The 20166-nt window shown below is 37.0% G+C and overlaps 1 protein-coding gene across 3 annotated transcripts in view; it reads right to left on the minus strand.

Moving 5' to 3' along the window:
• Positions 1-3594: 3594 nt before the first annotated feature.
• ZFR (zinc finger RNA binding protein) overlaps positions 3595-20166 on the minus strand; it is a 46635-nt gene continuing 30063 nt past the window's right edge. For 2 of the 3 annotated variants that reach the window (XM_081942596.1, XM_081942597.1), the window contains exons 15-20: positions 17067-17208; positions 12698-12795; positions 11763-11858; positions 7858-7969; positions 7591-7688; positions 3595-5015 (exon numbers count right to left, since the gene is read on the minus strand). In XM_081942596.1, the coding sequence (XP_081798722.1) occupies positions 4836-5015; positions 7591-7688; positions 7858-7969; positions 11763-11858; positions 12698-12795; positions 17067-17208 (726 nt within the window). In that variant the 3' untranslated portion in view covers positions 3595-4835. Of the gene's footprint in view, positions 5016-7590; positions 7689-7857; positions 7970-11762; positions 11859-12697; positions 12796-17066; positions 17209-20166 lie in introns of those variants that run through there. The other variant, XR_014174502.1, reaches the window with a different exon arrangement.

The following is a 20166-nucleotide window of genomic DNA, read 5'->3' on the forward strand; positions in this document are numbered from 1 at the left end:
AAATGCCTGATACATATACTGTACTAAGCCATACTTTGCTTAAGACTGTTTAATTATCCAAAATTAATTGGGCTTGTGCACCATAATTGGTTAAGCTTATGCCTAACCAATTTATGACTAAGGATGTATGAACCATGGCAAAATACAATACACTAAGCCAAAAACAAATCATATTGTAGCTTAGAGTTGTGCAAGAGATCAGACCTAATCAGGATTAACACTTGCTTAGCCTACAACTCTGAGAGAACTAGAAAAAGCACCATTTTGTTCCTTTTGTACAAGTGAAGCATCTGCAGTTCATTTGTGTTTGCAAAATAGAAATGAAAAGGACTAAAAAGTGGAGCATGCACTGAAATGAGCAGAAGTGGTGGGGACAAACCATGTTGCGCTGGAAACAGGGTTCAAAGATACTTGCTTCCTAAGTGAAACCAGTTATGATTATCCCATTTATTGCTGACACATGAAAACCATTATCATCTTTGGGACTGGACTATAATGAAAATTATTTCACTAAAGACCAGCTGATTATATCCAAGGAGATGTACCAGAACCACTACAGTAAAACCTATTTTTTAATTTCATATTTGGTGTTTTTTTTTTTTTGTGTGTGTGCTTGTGTGTCAGTGTTATAAGTTTCTTCAGAATCTGAATGTCTATGGAGATTTCAATCATCCAGGCAGAGGTGGGTTGCAAATCCCGGCACTACTAGTTCACTCATGCGTGCGCACACTCACGTATGCACAATGCTTTTGCACATGTACAGAAGCATCCAGGTGGGTGGGCAGAGCCTCCTGCCGCCACCACTACCGCTTCGCCCGAATCAGTAGCAACCCACCTTTGCATCCAGGTCATGGTTGTCTCAAAGGTACTTTTCCAAAAGACAACTGGACTTTTTTTCCTTGAAAATGTTTCACTTCTCATCCAAGAAGCTTCTTCAGAATCTGAATGTAACTCCAATGGCCTGCAAGGTTCCCAGTGAATTAATGTGCACATCCATTCTTATCCATGGTTTATCAAATAAGCCACAGTTGGCTGTGGTTGCAGAAACACTAGGGGACTTTGGCCTATGGTAGGGCGTGAATTCCACCATTGTTGCTTCTCTCCCTTTGTTTACCCCCCTTAAAAATGCAATTTTATAGCAAATTTTAATTTTCCTGACTGTGGAGGAAATAACCTAACAATTCTGACAGTCCAGATGGAATGATTCAGAACAGTTTTTACCAACAGCTTTTTCATTATTGCATAATAAGCTCTAGAGGGCTTGAAATAACTATGATTCCTTGGCAGTAGTAGTGCTCTTTGAGTCCTGGTACAATTGATTTCCAAATAGCTCTGATGGTAATAGTAATTATAAAACTTAGTCTGAATAAGGGGGGTCACTGGGACTGACTCTTAAAATAGTGGAAGTCATTTGTCAATCTATGTGCAAAAAGCTTTCCCTTTTTAAAAAAATCAGGAGTTTGGGGACTTGGAAAATGGTTGCTTGAGGTTTCTAAATCCAGTAACTTATTTTCTGTCTCAACTGTAGCTTAAAAGAAATGCAGTCTTTCCTGGAACACAGCAGTAGCAATATCTCAATATGGCTTAAATATTAAATGACCCAGCAAGGCCAGTGAAACAGCTGCTTCTAGCTAGATAGCAGCCAGTTCACACCATTGTTAACAAAAGAAAATGTTTTCACTGATATGATTGTTAGATCCAAGTGAAAAGTGTGTTCTAATTCCATTGGAATTTAGGAACAATGTCCTTAATGTTGAATTATTGCTTGGTTAAACAAGCATGCTAACATTTTGTTTGTTCTGTAGTAGAAATAAACAATTCCAGTACTGTTTGAACATTGCATAATGGATCATTGATGAAATCTGGTGCTTCCCAGATATTTTGGATTACAACCCGCGTAATCACTGGCTACGCTGACTGGGACTTAAAAGAGATTTAAAGTTTTAAAAGATTTGAAATCTGATTCACATGTTGCCCTAAGCCATGCCGTGATTTGTTTGCTCTTGATCTATTCTATAGCATCGTATGCAAACCAATTTCTTCAGCAATTCAACTAATAAAAAACAGTACAGATTTGTAAGGCACCGATCTTGAATGTGTTGTAGATTTTTTAAAGCAGAGGGAAAAAATGTAATCAATACAGTAGGTCTATACGTATTTAGTAAATGTTTACATCATTATCTCCCAAATTCTAAAATGTTGATAACCCTGTATCTAAATTCTTTGAAGAAAATGAAGTCTCATTCAAGTTTTAGAAATTTGTATCTATGTATAATTGCAGCTTAATCTTATTTGTCTTTACTAAGAAGTCTCACTTCATTTGGGGGAACTTATTCCCAGTCAAAGCTACATAGAACTGCAATCTACCGTAATTTTTAGGCCTTCACATTCAAAACTTAAAAGGTTAGTCCTTTTTTAAAATATTCAGTATGAATATATACATCACTAGCCAGAGCAATCTACTGATATATGCATGGGAGGCTTTATTCCACACCTCTTTTCAGCAGATAGCAATCTATTTCATTATAACCCAGCCAAACCATTGTTATATATATTTAAATACTAAATCCATACAAACCCAGATGTTCTGGCTTAATTTTTCTTGGCTGCAAGCTATCTGAATTTTTAGACAGGTAGTCCTTAACTTACAACCACAATTTTAATTGCTAAGCAAGGTGGTGGTTGAGTAGTTGTGTCCAATTGTTAAGCAAATCACTCAAGTCACAAACCGTGATCGCATAACCCCAGGATGCTGCAACTGCTAGGGATGCAAGTTGGTTGCTAAGCAGCAGATTTTGATCAGGTGACTGTGGAGATGACACCCGTATATATGAAGGCCTTGCTGTCATTTTTTTTCAATGCTGTTGTAATTTTAAATGCCATAATTTGTAACTTAAGATGGCTAAATGTCAGAATAAATGAGAATTGCAAATGTCCAACGACATGAGGCTTTGAGAAGGATTTGCAACCATGTGCAGAAGGCAGTTAGATATCCACCATTCTGCCAGCGAGAAAGTAGGTAGTTATTTTTTCCTTCTGTACCAACAAATACTGTGCTTGACACTGCAACCAAAGCAAACATATACCAATGAAGATTCTCAGTCATCCTGGTAGAGTTGTCTGTAAGTTGAATCATGACCACTGGACTTCCTTTTCTTGTTGGTTTAAAATAAGCACTGAAATGTTTCTAACCAACAGGAAAAGAAGTCCAGTTGCCATGACTCAACACCACAATAAGCATAAATACATAAGTTTTGTTTCCTAAAGAGCTTCTCACTTAAATTGAAGTGGCAATAAACACAGCACCTCTTCCTACAAAGTCGTTTCTCTTAATGCTACACTAGGCATCATCCTTCTTAAAAATAATTTAAAAATAAAGCAACAATCAAACATTTTGAAAGGTTAAGAATTTTACAATCTGATTAATTGGAATAGAAAGCTTAATGTAGTTTATTGAAATTAGACTGATTCAAAATGTCATGTTTCTCAGACCATCTTTAGGAATACTATGAATATTGCTAAATTGATATATCTAAATTAGTGAAACTAACAGGGGTATCTATCCTGAGTCTACAATCAAAGTACATCACTTAGTACATTTTTACTCTTTATTTGTGTATTCAACTGTAGTGTTGTAACAAATCACACCTGTGAACCAAAGCATACATCAACAGGCAGATGTAGACTGAATTACACCACTGCTATAATATTTAGCTGTTTGAAGGAGACGTAAGCATACATTATGGCCGCAAATAATTTTCTGCTATTTTTCCTTTATAGCATAGCTTTCAATTTATGTGAGTTACTGTTATCTTCAATTTTAGCTTTAAATGAAAATCACTGTATAATTTGGTACAAAAACAGCAAAGGAACCCTTTCACAGGCACTGATATGGCAAACAATTATTTTTAATTCAGAGCTAATGGTGTTATTACCATACTTAGAAAGCTCTCCAAAAATAGTTAGCCAAACTCTACCCAAACAGGAAGAACTGCCCTCTTGTTTACAGCTTCTGCAATATTTCAGAAAATTATTTTTTGGCCTTGCTATGTGAAAGTCAACTGAACAAAGCCCTAGACACGAAGCCTAAAACAATACTTTTTAAAAGCCATTCTATTAAAAAACAAAATCATGCCATTTTTAATCAATTGCTAAAATTGCTGTTCATACTGCATACATTTTGCTTTTATACTGCTAATGTGTAACTAACAACAAACCTGATTAGATTAACACAAATCTGTCTTAATTACACCATTATATCACTAGATAGACAAATGCCATGGAATTGGCAGAAACATTAAATGGAAAGCACTTAAATAGCAGGATAAGAGTGTTAATGCTTCACATTAAGGAGAAACAGTCCTGCAGCCCCACTTTACAAAAAAGCGTTCTGCTATAAAATATTAAGTGAAGGAGTTGTATTTACCATTTGTAATACAAAGCAACTTACAAGTGTGAAAGGTAAGTACAAATTCTAAACATATTTGCAAATACACAAAGCAACTGAAACACGTTAACAATGTATTAAATACAGTACAACTTAAGTACACAGTAACCAGTTAACATAAAAAACATAAATCAAGAGTTATATTTTAGAACCTAAAGAAAGGAGGCAGGTTAAAAACAAACCAAAAATTGAAATACAGTTTTCATTAGTAATCTTTTTCTCTCATAATTAAGTCTGCACATCCTTTAAAATGGTGTGAATGCCGCACAAAAGTATTTGTAACCTTTGGCGGGCGGTTGTACTTGAACAGATATTAAGAATTATTTTTACAACAAATGGCTTCCGTTTTCACTTTGTTGTGTTAACAATGCACACACAAACGTCTTGCTTAAAAGTTATCATAGTCTTTCTTGTCTTTTTTCCCCTCAGCTTCAAATCCATCAACTCCATCACTGTCCCTTCTCCTTTTTCGATTGCTGTGAATATTGAAACGCTGGTTCATCTGGGGCAAAGGATCCATTCCTAGAACTTTGTGGATCTGACGGAATGCAAGAAGTCTCAGTGCAAACTGACAGCAGAAGGAGAGAAAAAGAAAATCAGATGGATTGAATTTCAACGTCATGAGAACAGAGGCCGGTTAATTTTAATACGTCATTTTCAGCAGCAAAAATCTTACTTAACACATTTTTTCCAATACAAGTATTGGGTAACTTATCTGGAACTACAGTCATCTGTGAATTACGTAAGTTATGCATCTCTACACATTTGGAAATTGCTGGTTTACAGAATAGTTTGGTGTGCAGACTTTTTGCTGTATCTGATTACCATAGAATTCCAAACTATGAGAAGCTCAAGTGGCATTTTGTGATGTCTATGTTTATACTCAGAGTCTTGGATGCAGAGGTCTTGGATGTGAACTCTCCGTACTGACATGAATATCAGTGGTGAGAGCATTGATAAAAAAAAAACCTGTCTCAAAAATATTTGAGATGGCAATGGTCCCTAACTGGTGACCTTCCTAGAGCTATTAAAGTACCTACGAAAACAGAAATAAAGAAAAAATGAGAGGAATCTAGTCCTCAAGATAATTTTTTCCAAGAAGGAAGAAATCAGATGCTTAGAAATGGTAAAAATTTAATCTAAAACCTAAAACGATAAATTTGCAAAATGCTCGAGAAAACCTAAGTATCATCTCTGTTATGGAATCACACAGATCTTAAAAGTGAGCCGTCAGATCTCAAAATGTATGATATAAATGAACATCAGAGTTGAATCATGGTCATTTGGATGCCTGTAAATTTGCTATGTTTTGTGTCTACACAATGCCAACATCTATCTAAAACATCTTGATATGAGATGTTAAAACTTTTTCTAGCTGAAAGTTTGATACTTTGGTCAAAATGTGAGTGGGATGAAAATTTGTTACAGAAAGCATCTAAAGCCTGTAAAAGATATTCGAGATAACTGCAGTACAGAATCATCATGATCAAGTTCAGAGACACTGGCATTAACCCCACTGCAGAATGAAACAGCATGCATTAGAATTTGAGACTCCACAAGATATATGTCATCTCAGGAAATACAGGGCTAAATTACTGAGACAAAGGCAAGGATCTTTGTCCAAATGGGACTTATGAAGGGAGATAAGAAGGTATTATGGAGTAATAGATCTTAAGGCAAGCCTATTTCAGGTCTCTTCTTCTGAGATTGATTTCTGTATATGAGAAGAAATTGGGGTCAATTGAGCAATATGAGCTAAAAAGGCCATCAATAACAGAATTTGTGTATCCGGATTGGAGAAAAACATGATGGAGAAGAATTAGAGGTTTGGAATCAGAGAAGTGACAGGCCTTTATCCATCTTTTTCTTTTTGTCTTGCATGGAATTAGGTTGGCAGCAGTGGTGGGTTCTGGATCGCCATCCTTCACATGAACGCCGCCATGCGTGCATGTGTCGCACCTGCCAGTGATGCCTCTGCAAGCCTCCGCGACGCTCCAGCTGCTCAGCGTAGCGTAGCACAGGTGCTGTATGCGCCGTGCGCAGAATGCCGAAGACTTTAAAGGACAGGTAAGGAGCTCGGGTGGGCGGGCCCTCTGGAGCACTGTACCGGAACGGTACTGGGGCGTACCTCCTGCAACCCACCACTGGTTGTCAGACCACTCAGAAAGCTTTGAACCTATAACCGTGATGAATGGGAGTGTGAAAGAAGCTAAAAGGACACAAATGCTTTGGAAACTGCTACCTTTAAAAGCTGCTCCCGGGAAGTGGGAGAGTCTGGCTATATGCTCTTCGTCCAAGCAGCAAAAACATTTATTATGCTCCAATGCCAGCATTTGCAAAATGGATTCTGAGGGTAATAAGCCTGAAAGATGGGTCATGATGAACAAGACAATCGTGATTGTCTTGTTATGATGAAGTTTTGAGAACAGTCGAGTGAAGAAGGGGAAAAAAAGACCCCAAGAAATCAGATCAACCAATACTATGTTAGTTGAAAAAAAGGGGTTCACAATGGAAGTCGTGCTTAATTGTATGGCATGGGGAGGTGAGAGGGGGAAACAGGATACCAGCCAGTTAATTCTTTAAGTTCTAGAAGATTCTGAATTGAGCTCTAGAGAGACACATTGCCCAACATACATGAATGATAGGACACCATGGTGGACCTAGCAGGTGTTTTAGTATTTGGTAACTATGTTATATGCATAATGAGGCACACAGGTACCAGCTAGAATTTCCTACATAATATTTCATTTTTGCTCATCTACTATTGTTTCCTTCGTGACTTCATTTTTAAAAGTCAAGAGCAATAATTTATAAATAAAATGTTAGCACATGGATAGGACAACTAGGGAATATTAGGGCTGTAAACTAGACAGGAAAGCAAAAAACATCAACCCATAAACAATGCAGTAACAAACTCTTTGATGCCATTGACAAGAGAACTGTATGTAAGTGTTCATGAAATCAATACGAATTGAGACTGACTCAAAGAAAACTTAAATAAATTACCAAGTTATATAAAAACATATTCCATTTATTTTAAAAAAAGTGTTGAATACTACTGGGTAACACATTGATTTTCAGCTCAAATTATATTGTTGGCTTGTTTATCTTCAAAAAGTTCATAATTCACAACATTAAATTACCTGTGCACTTGAAGTAATGTCTTCTCTTTGTTGATCTGTCATTAAAGCCAGGGTATCAAAAGGATCTTTTTCACAAGGATCAAGAAGTCCGGGACCACCTACAAGAAACCCGATATACCAGAAATATTATTTCATCCTTACTAAAATCTAAAAAAAGAATATGTTGAAGAGTAACTTTGGATAGTGAGAAAAACAGTATAAATTTAATAAATCATCAGCAAAACTAATTATCAAGAAAATACTGATTTGGGGTATCAATCAACTTGCCTTTTAGGATAATTCCTGAAGATATACACTCAAATACTCTTCTCAATGCATCTCCAGGGCTTTGTGGTCCAGTAGCACTGCTAATTGCCTTTTCTACTAATAATTCCATCGCCTAGATAAATAAGTAAAAATAAGCCACTGCCTACATTTTCATTTAAATCACATAGCAAAACTTATTATTGCGGAGGTTCCTTCTGGTTTAGTGCACCAGAGTTCACTAATAATAGATTAGTCTTACACTCCCTGGGAAAGTCAGTGGTCACATTCCATCCATGGCTAAACTATGGTACCAACTATATCAAGAAGCTTGCTTTAGGAAAAGATACCGTATTTTTCTAAGACACACCAAGGTTTTGAAGAGGCAAATTTAAAAATAAGTAGGTAGGTAGATAAGAGGGATAGAGAGGGAGAGAAAGAGAGAGAAATACAGTAGGTAGGTAGGTAGAGAGAGAGTAGGTAGCTAGGTAGGTAGAGGGATAGAGGAAGAGAGAGAAATAGAGAGATACAGAGATATAAAAATACAGTAGGTAGGGAGAGAGATATGTGTGTAGGTAGGTAGGTAGAGGGATAGAGAAATAGAAAGAGATAGAGAAAGAGAAATACAGCAGGTAGGTAGGGAGAGAGAGAGAGAGTAAATAGGTAGGTAGATGTTTCCAGGTGTATTTATCCTTGTGCTGGAGAAGGAAATTGCTGACAATCTGAAGCACCCAAGATTTTGTTTCTGCTGGCACAGCAATTGATCAATGTAATTCTCATCAATCAGTTAAAGAGCTTTCCAAAAGGAAAAAAAAAGTTTTTGCACTCTGCAAACCTCCCAAAAACGGCCCTTTTTTTGTGAAAATGGGTCCGTCCATCCCCCCCAAAGAGGCATGAATAGCTTTGGGGGGGTAGGTTGCAGAGTGTTCCTGGAGGGGGGGGCGATTTTTGTGTCAAAAAAATTGCATGCATAGCCTTATGGAGGCTTACAGAGAGCTGCTGGGGGCTGGGAGAAAATGACCCATTTTTTGCTCATTTCTGCTCTCCCCAGCCCCCAGGAGCTCTCTGAAAGCCTCCATAAGGGTATGCACGGCCATTTTGGTGAAGGGGGCGGGGCTTCGGGAGGCAAAAAATGCTGTATTCGATGTATAAGATGCACCCAGATTTCAGCCACTTTATAAAGGAAAAAAGGTGCATCTTATACTCTGAAAAATATGGTAAGTAAAAAAGAAAGCCTCTGTGAGAGACCAACAGAGTGAACAGTGATGATAGTATGACCTGGAAAAATGTGGTGGAATCTCCAGCTAGTTTGGAGGGTGTGTGTGAGCATAGAGTTCCTGTGTTGCAAAAATGCAGCACGTCCCCCAGAATCTCTGAAGCCTTAGCTGACTGTTCACAAAGGAATGGCAGCCTGGTGAAGTTATTGTAACATAGGTAATGTGTGTTCTGCTTGAGACTATTCATTAGTGGTGCTGGTTGTTTGTACTTGACAGAAAGACTCTGCTATTGCTTGAGAGGGTATTTGGATGATTCTACTTAGCATTCTAAATTTATGGAAACTTTTAGTAACTAATGTCCTAGTACAGTGGTGGGCAACCTTTTTTTTCAACTGAGCCAAATCTTGCCAAAACCATGATTGAAATTTATTTTGAGAGCCACATTTTTAAAACCGAAAATACATAGGATGGTACACTGTTTTTAGTTTCAATAAACTCTGGCATTTGAAGCACGCAAGTCTTAAAGCTGTCAAGTTACAAGATCCTTGCACCCCTAACCCTTTAGAAAAAAAAAACCCCAGGGGTCTTCAAACCTGACAGCTTGAAGACTTGTGGACTTCAACTCCCAGAATTCTGAGAATTGAAGTCCACCAAGGGCATCAATCATATTAGCCCAGGGATCTGCAAAATTGGCTCTTAAGACTGGTGGACTTCAATTCCCAGAATTCTGAGAATTGAAGTCCACCAGTCTTAAAACAGCCAACTTTGCAGACCCCTCCCCCATTGGCAGTAGCAAATTAGCCAATCATGCGAGGAAAGCGAGGTCTGACCGGGTGGGCAGCGAAACTCCAGGGCTCTCTGTTCTAATTCCCCGTGAAAACTGTTGCCTCTGAAGCGTTTGCTCTACTGTTTGAACCTTTAAGCGCCCCTTTCCCTTTTTTCTTTTCAACCCACAATGATTAGGGAGGATCCTGAAGTCGGGCAGGGACGAGAAGCGAGGAGGCAGAAAAAGAAACGGAGCCTCCTCGCTTCTCGTCCCCGCCCGACTTCAGGATCCTCCCTAATCATTGTGGGTCGAAAAGAAAAAAGGGAAAGGGGCGCTTGTTTTGAAGTGCCCGAGAGGAGGGAGGGGAGCGGTCGCTTCAAAACAAGCGCCCCTTTCCCTTTTTTCTTTTCGATCCACAATGATTAGGGAGGATAATAATCCGGCACACAGAAGAGCCGCATTAAAATGTGTAAAGAGCTGCTTGTGGCTCGCGAGCCGCGGCTTGCCGACCACTGTCCTAGTATATGTTATGAATGTGAGGAATACAAACAAAATGCTTTGGCTGAATTTTAGGAATTGGGAATTATCTTTAATGCTCCTTATAACAAATTTATTCAACAAAAATGAATATATCAACTTTAGTTTATGGACTTAGGTAAAGTTCAAATGGCTGGTTTGTGAAGAATGCTGCAATTACTGCTGTCTTCCTTGCAGAATGTACTATAAGATGCCTTATAGTACTTGCTTTATAAGAAGCCTTGTACATCAAATGTCTTAATATCACCACAAACATAATGCTGAATAAAGGAAACAAATCTAGCCTGCAAGGCTTGCTGGGTCATTTATGAATAAGTCTTATGGTACAAGCCAGATATTCATGTTTTTTCAGAAGGAAGTTAGCAATTGAATGGCGTAGAGCCTGGGTCATAGAATTAGTATCCCTCTGAAAAACCAATTTGTGTCCTCTAATTGAATGGAACTAATAGTTCTTAAATCCTCTTTAAAAAGGCAACTCCTACTAGAAAAAGGATTTTCTTGGAAAACAATCATGAGGAAGACATTTTACAAACTGAAATACAGGTAGTCCTTAAGTTACAACCAAAATTAAATAGTCACAATGCCAGTGATTTATCATCTTGCAGTTCTTATACTGAAGCTGAGGGGAATCCACCCAATTTCCAGAATATCTACCAAATCATCTCTTGGATGAGATTATTAAAATCAGTATTCCAAGCTTCCTTTAAGCCATATGGTGGATTTTCTATCTGATTGCAATATAACCTACAAATGTTTGAGATTGTTGCTTTTGGTTGTTCTAAATAGTGAAATATTAAAAATTTGATATTACTGTAACTGAAGGTCTAATATTTCTATTGATCAAGTGATTTGACTTGAAACCAAAAGACCCATAGTCATTTATCACTCATTTATTGCTTTAACTTATCTTTATTGAGAAGTTTCCTATTACTAAATTTTTTATATATTTCACTTTAGTCATCCATGATCATCCTGATCTATGTATGTTATCTAAGGAGTTAACATAAAAGATAAATAATGAATCTTCACTTCAATAGCCTTGCGAGGAAAGCTGTGTCTCTGTGTTAGAACTGAATGTCTATTAAATAGCAATGGGATTTTATATGCGCATAGAGTCATTTATATAATGAACATAAAAAGTAAAGACATTGTTCAAACTATCTGCCATACAATGAACTTCATCTTGCTTTTGGCAAAGTACGTATTGCTGGAAATTCAGTTTTGTTTTATTTTTAATCTAAAGTCCACTAAATCAAGGTCAATAAAATCAAGGGTCTATTGTAATGTAGCTTCTGAAAGAAATAAACAAGGCTCGAGAAACTAAATAATGCCTCTTATAGGAAATATACCAATGCAAATATGATACATAACTTGTAATAATATGTTCATGGTTTTAAAATACTACTTACCCAGCTTGGAAAGTCAGACCAAGTTGGCACTCGCTGACAGAGGTCACGAAGAATACGTATGATAATGACACAGGACTGCAGACCATTAGCTCTAGCCTTGAGAGCAACACAAAATCAAGTTAATCAATCCCAGCACCAATAGAAAAAGAGGCCTCTTAGAAAAGCTAAAATGCCACTGTTCAATGGAAGCTCAAAAATAGAAAATAAATAAGCCACTTGGAGACATTTCGGGAGCTGCCATTTACAGAAGCATTTTAGGCCATGGTTAGTAGCTTAACAAGTCAAGGTGCACAGGTTATATTACAAGTCTAATATGCCTTGAATTCCTGCACACTTTGACCTAAGATTTATTTGTAATAGCAAATACAATTACCTTCCTATAATAGAAATAAAAAAAATAAAGAGCTAACAAGTAGAGAGAATGAAAGGTTGTGGGAATCTGTTTGGTTTCTTGCTTGTGCCTTTGCTGAAGCGCAAAGTCACAGAACCAAATAGTTTCTCACCTTTCATTCCCTACACTTAATGAGCTTAAAAAAATAAAAAAGTAAAAGTCTTATACCTAAAACACAAAGCTTTAAACACACATTCTGTTATTTAAAGCAAAGTTACTCTGCAGCCTTATGGAATACATAACAGATACCAAACATACAATTCCCCCAGAGCGAGCCAAATATTCAACCTCGCTATCTGGTCAGAAAAACAAGTTGACATCAAATTGGCAAGAACTGAACAAACAGTTCTTCTGTACAAATCTTCAAAGATGATTTCCCCTCCCGCCCTCCGTCTAGCCATTTAATTTTATATAGGTGTACATATATTCACTATGGGCAACCTGGATTTCCCCCCCTTTTTTTGGTGTAGTTAACATCCAACTGAACAACTAAACTACTCTCTCTCATAAGGCTACAAGAAGAAAGTAAAATGATGTTCCGAACCTGGAACCACTTAGCGTGGCGTAGAGCAGCCAGAGCGTCAAGGCATTTTTGCCTGTCCAAGACGTCCGGTGGGTCTTTCACCATACCCGAAGTTACATCTAAAATGGATTGAATTGGCAAAATGCAGTGAGGAATGGGTGTTTGACCAGGTGAGCAAGACAGTTCCTTAAAATAGCTTCCATGTCACACATGCCATTTATTTTGAAATCCCTGTCTCCAATGTCATCAGCAATATTCCTTAAACTGAGTTATCATTTAGTCCAATATGAAAAATAATCAAGAGCATAACAAACTGTTAGCTCTCAATCTTATCTTTTTTACACTCATCTACTAGTGAAAAACCATCTACTGGGAAAATGATTCTCCCCTAAAATTAACATGTTGAAGGAAGAATGGTTGGACACAGTGCACCAGCACGGGAAACACAAGACAGAAGAAACACAAAAATCCACTTGAATGAAGTAAAAGTTACAACAAACTGTGAGCAAAATCGATCTGGAAATTCTCCTGTGCAGGCTTCACTGAACTGAATGGGCATTTGTACAGACTTCCCATTCATTTTAATGAAACTTGTGCAGGAAACGTTCCCAGTGAATTGTGCCCTGTGTTTGTTGAGACAACTTAAAATGACCACATGCTATCTTGAAACAAATTCCCAGTTAAAAGTGAAATTCTCAAGTACTCCGAAGGTACTACAATATCTCACATTAAGTAAGGACAAAGTGTACTTATAGAACAATCAAGGCTATTTAATTTTATGGAGTTGAAAGAAATGTGAAGTACTGTACAAACATTTAAGCCAAGAGCATCTGTACATTTTCATATTTCTTACTCAGTTTTGGACTTATAGTATTAAAGTGTATGCCATATATTATCCATCCCAATTTCATTTAGAAAGATACCAAGAGAAAACTAGAAAGATTTAAGAGAAGAAAAAGGTGGGAAAAACCCGAAACCATGAAGACCAAAAGTTCTATAGAAAAAAAAAACTATACCTATTCAAAACCTTAAAATGATTTTGCCATTTGTGTCTAAACATGTGGCAGGTATAATTTTCTTTCAATTTTAAGTAACTGTGATTTTGAAACTATAACTTAGCAACAGATTTTTATTTTTGCCAAAGTGAGCTTGCTGTTACAATAAACATTTAATGTGCCACAAGACACAAATGAACATTAAAATGTAATCTAATGTAAGCAAACATACTTGTAACAGCAAATCAAACACTCAAAAACACACCAAGGAAAGAATGTAAAGCCAAGGAATTGACAGATCAGGCTTGACAGTCATTATCAATGAAGACATGAAGAGAAACAGGTCAAGAGGAAATGTCAAGCTTGAAATTATGTCATACTTGATCTAGGTACAGAATATTTCAATTTTATAGAGAATGATGTGTCTGCGGAAATCCTCATGAATATTTTCCCATGAGATTTACTGGGTTTATAGTCTGTCATTTACTGGCTATCCCTATACGAGTGAAAATTGATATCTACTAATCAGAGATTTAAAAGCAAGTGAAAGAAGGCATTAAGATGATAGATACTGTCAAGTGAAAGGCAAAAGAAATTTAAAGATAAAAGAATCAACTGAGGCCAAAGTCATTATTATTATTATTTGGTAAGGTATTTTTAAGGTTTATAGCAATAAATATTGTCAATGTAGGCAGTTTATTCTACTTTATATAGCTTGTACCTTTGACTTCACTTACTTTATTGCTGAAGTCTTAAATAATTATTCTTAAATATTTTAAAAAGAACACTAGCATTTCCAACACTATGTAAATAAGTACAAATAATGTTTATTAATAACCATATATAATCAATGAACAAGAGAAGATATATGATTCAGCTCTATTAAAATTAGTTAGCATCTTGCCATTGACCTCAGTGTAAGATAAATAATATTCCTCCATAAATCAGCTCTGAAACTTGGAGTCACCAAAAGATCCCAAAGCAGCTACAGAAATTGGGAAGACATCTAGGCTGGATATCCATAAAAGCAGCTTTCCTATACGTGGATTTTTGCATCTGTTTTAAGATTCCAAATGGATTAACCCCTTAAATTCTAGTCCTTAATCAATGAATTACACATTAGCCATCATTTTTAAAGTGATTGCTTTTCTGTATTCTGTATATAAGGGGTTAATCTTCAGTAAGACATGCTGTGTCCACACTATTTCATTATTAAAATGTTAACAGGTAGATCATGCTCTTTCAATTCCAGGTATGTATTAAGTATTACCCAGTCAACTATTTCAACACTAGTGTGAACACTGCGTAATTCCAGAGAGAAAGACAAGGACAAGAAGGAAAAAAAACCAACACAAAAGTAACAGTAAATGCTAGGACTATGCAACCAAACACCCTCATTGTTCAAATATGGCAGGTGTGACACTGAGCTTTAAAAACCTTGGTCAAAAATCCTTCCGATGTCTTGGTAGTAATCCCTGACAGGATTCAATTGTCTCTGCTAGAAGGCTTTGGATGGGGACTAACAAAGCTAAGGATAAAAAACAAACATAAAAACAGAAATATTTTGCTGAAGAAACACATTCCACAGCTGTTTCGAGCATTTTTAGTAATATATCCAGAGCAAATTCAGTAAAATTTACTGTTGAATGCACAAAACTGCAAAGCAAAATTCCTATATAATTAACAGTTTTGTGTTACCTTCTCCTTCTTTCATCTCCCTCTTCAGTTTGTAACTGAATAGGATCACACAGGATTAAAGATATCATTTATCAAACAAGAATACATTGAAGTAAATATTTGACTCTTCCAACAAAGCCTTCCTTGTCACCTGAATTCAACTCCCAAAGCCAGCTAAATTCCATCAACCTTTTTAAGACACGGAGCATTAGCTGGAGTAAAAAGTATATATTTTGCAACAAATAAGCAGCAATCTTTACAGACTCTTGTTTATTGCAAATCTGCTTTTAAGTATCATCATTTAGACATTTCAAACTTTTTTGCACATTTCTTTAAAGCTGCTCAGTGTCTTGAGGAAATTATTCAAAATAAAAGCTTTGCTTTCTTCAAGGTAATATTTAGCAAGTGAAAACTTAGAATAGCAACTGTAATTCAAATCTGGATCAGATAAAAATAGAGCTTTGTTTTCTTTTAAGACAGAGCAATGTGTGCAGAATTCAAATGCTCTAGTGAAAAAAAACTTTAAATGCTGTTATTTTCATAAACAATGTTTGGGTGGTAATCTTTATATGCCACATGTGATTATATTTGCATATAACTATGAAAAATTCAACCCATGGCAATTAGGCAAACTTTTTTCTCTTTACATGTAATGTTTCTATTGCATATAAAGCATTCAATTAAAATGTACACTAATGTTCAGCCATTATTTTCAAAGAAGCTTTTGGATAAAGTTTTCTTAAATTATACTTTTTAAAATGCATAATGTTATGAATTCATTCTATGGCTGCACATATGCAACTTACCTCTGACCTCTACCAAGAATTTTAACCCAGTCAACAATGAAACTGTTTTTTTTAAATGTTTATGGGTTTTTTTTTACATTCCTAGACAATAATATAACTCTGTGAAAATGCTTACTTTGCAGATGTAAGAAAAAGAAAATAAAGTTCACTTTATCTGATCCAATATAGAGCCAACACATCGCAGACATTAAATTATCATGCTTTGCTGGCTTTAAAATATCTGTAGCTTTCAAAGGATAACAGAAGTGACCCTAAAGCAACGCTGCTGGCACAGTAGGACTGCAGAGATTATAAATCCATACTGCTTTTCAAAGCTCCAGTATCTACTTTTCTGATCTCAGGTACCTCTTTATACTATAAACACACTGCATGTGTACCGTTCAGTTAAAACACTCTGATCAACACCAGGAGCTCCATAAATGACACTCTAGATAAAAAAATCAACCTCAAAAAACTGGAAAAAAAATACACACCTTGCTCCAAGCAAAGTCATAAGTGTTTTTAAATTAAAAATAAATTATGCAATTAGACACTAAATACAGCAACCCATATATTAGATAACAAGACTCATCTAAAGTCAGAGACACAATATGATTTCTAATGCAATTTCTTTTTACAGAAGAACATTTCTTCGTGATGGGCTTATAATACTTGCAACAAAATGTTTATTTTCTGAATATTTTTCCAGTAGAATTAAAAAAATAAATAAAATAAAAATAAATAGCCTTTTCCAGAAATCTGAGGTTGTTAATTACAGTAAATAAAATAAGAATGAAGGTATTTTAAAAAAAGTTGCCCATAACTGAATTGAATGTGTATCACATGCCAGCATGTTGCCTTCCAGGACTTAATGCAATCTTAGAATAGCATTAATTAAAATTGAAAATGAAAATCTTTTAACAGATTTCGAACCTCCATCCCTCATGTTCTCTTCCCGAATCACTGGTGATGTCAAAGTTATCGTCACTTGCATTTTTGGTTCCACGCATGAATTCAAAATGATTGCTGCTTCTTGTACAGCACATTTTATTTCATATTTCTCAGGGCTGATTACCTACAGGAAGGAAAAACATTAAAACATTTTCATAAATTAGAAAAGTACTGTTTCCCCCCGCCCCCTTCTTTGATTTATTGCTTGATTTTATGTTGTATGCCGCTCAGAGTCACATCATTTGAATGGGACAGTCTTACAAATAATAATCTAACATAAAATAAACACAAACACAAGGAACAGCTGGAAAATTCAGTGCTTACGGAAGTTAGTTTATCTTATATCATATTCTATATCACACACACACACACACACTAAAGTGGGAAAGGTTTGTTGGTTTTTGTAGTTGATACAGTAATTAGTAATTAATTTTGAAGCCACCCAGAGTTACCATGTATGAGTTGGTCAGCCATATAAATGTGTTTAGTAAATAATACACCCCCCTCCCCAAGACTGTTCTATGGCTTCCAGTGCACTAGAATTCAGTGACTTGAACCTTAAGTTCTGTATAGGATCCAAGTGCCTGTGATATACAAAACGGTACCCCAACCTGGGTCCTTCGGTTGATATATACGGGAGTTACAATAAAAAAATACTTGGAGAGCACCCAGCTGGAAGAGATAGTCTGTTGTATTTTATTGCAATGTTCCCTTTATTATCATCTATCTAAAACACACACACACACTATATATATATATATATATGTTACGGTGAAAGTCCGAAATCTGGTGAATGTCGACATTCACCGGTGAATGTCGACATTCACCAATCTCGCTTGGTGTATGTCCGAAATATTTGCTTATTTCTGACTTTCACCGAGAGGAGCGTTTTCGCCTCTCTTTGCGAGAGGAGCGTTTTCGCCTCTCTTTGCTTATTTCTGACTTTCACCGAGAGGAGCGTTTTCGCCTCTCTTTGCGAGAGGAGCGTTTTCGCCTCTCTTTGTTTTTACCCTAACCCTAACCCGTTCGTAATTTGTAAAGAAAAGTTACTTCCCATAAATGAGATTTCCGTTCAAGATATTGCGCTGAGAGAAGCAGCTGCAGCTCCTCTCGCAAAGAGAGGCGAAAACGCTCCTCTCGCAAAGAGAGGCGAAAACGCTCCTCTCGGTGAAAGTCAGAAATAAGCAAAGAGAGGCGAAAACGCTCCTCTCGCAAAGAGAGGCGAAAACGCTCCTCTCGCAAAGAGAGGCGAAAACGCTCCTCTCGGTGAAAGTCAAAAATAAGCAAAGAGAGGCGAAAACGCTCCTCTCGCAAAGAGAGGCGAAAACGCTCCTCTCGGTGAAAGTCAGAAATAAGCAAAGAGAGGCGAAAACGCTCCTCTCGGTGAAAGTCAGAAATAAGCAAATATTTCGGACATACACCAAGCGAGATTGGTGAATGTCGACATTCACCGGTGAATGTCGACATTCACCGGTGAATGTCGACATTCACCAATTTCGGTCTTTCACCGTAACATACATACATACATACATACATACATACATACATACATACATATGTGTGTGTGTGTGTGTTTGTGTTACAACCCCTGGTATGCCCAAATATGGGAGGGAGCTCACTCCTCCCTCTTTCTGTCCTTCGGCTCATCACAGAAAACCATGCAGGCAGAAACCTATATTTTTTATTTTTAATGTTGCCTTTTTATATTTGTGTTGTATTTGTGCTGATAAATAAATAAAGGGAGACTAGTATGGATCCATTTCAAGCTGTTTAGCTCTCAGTAAGGGTATGGCTAGCTGATGAGAGCTAAACAGCTTGAAATGGATCCATACTAGTCTCCCTTTATTTATTTATCAGCACAAATACAACACACACACACACACACACACATATATAGTCAAGCCCGTACAAGTGGGCAAGATCAAGGAAGCAAGAATTATCCAGATTGCAGTAAGCTGCTGTATATTTGATACTAGTCTGGGGAAAATATTAAATTTTGGAAACTTTTAACGAGTATTCCCAACTTTCATTTATAGTAAATTAATTAATTAATTGCTTTGAATGATTAAAATGTTTCTTCTCAGCTTTCTTTCCACCTTGGGCTAAACTGCTATTTATGACATAAGCTGTTAAATGTCTTGCCTGTTATTTCATGACTGTTTACAATGATTCTCTTCTCCATTCCTTTTCCAGGCCCCCAACAATCTCTCACATATTTAATGTATTTATTTGATTTATATAGCCACCCACCTCACATATGTGACTGGGCAGATAACAAAATAGATAAAAATGAGCAGGATACATAATATAAAATAAAAACACAGGGCAGCTAAGCTTCATAAAATAACCAACAAGGAAGCCAAGAGAGGGACTCCATCATGCTTCTGAGTGTGGTTCCAGACCAGAGCACAAAACCAAATTTTTGGGGCCTTGCAAAAGGCCAACTAATCTAATCTCATGCAGAATAATATTTCACAGGGTGGACAGAAAAAGCCCTCATAGGTTCCACCAGCCAGCATTCCTTAGCTGACAGCAATTATGTGTCAGCTAATTACCTAGCCTACCTAGTGCACCTGAGTGTTATTGACCTGCGGTGGCTGCTGTTGGGTAGGGAAGATTTGCCTGATCAACTTACAACCTTCCCTACTAGCTTCGCTATTGACTTTCCTTGTGGAAAGCTGAAACAAAAATTGTGATGTCTCCTGTGGATGATGGCTCATTCACGTCTTCCTCAGAGGCCTCAGGGGAGAATGAGAGCATTCCTGGCACGTCTGGTATTGCTGACCCTGAGCTGTCGGCTGAACATGCCTCGGCTGGGGAAAACTTGTTCGCCAACGAGGAAGAGGGGGAGGAGAAACCGGCCTTGGTAGTGACATCAATGGAGGCCCCTAACCTCGGAGGGGATTTTGAGCTGTTTGTTTTTGGAACCTATCCAGCCAAAACCTTTATTTTCCAGACTGTTTTGGTTTGACCGTAAGTTTGTTTAGTTTTTGGTTATCAATTTGGTCATGAGCCAATTACTGTGCTAGGTTTGCTGCTGGGGGTTAGCTGAAAACCTGAAATGGAACTGTTGAGGGAAAGG

Source organism: Natrix helvetica (genome assembly GCF_964273705.1).
Source record: "Natrix helvetica genome assembly, chromosome: 2".
In the NCBI taxonomy this organism is placed as follows: Eukaryota; Metazoa; Chordata; class Lepidosauria; order Squamata; family Natricidae; genus Natrix; species Natrix helvetica.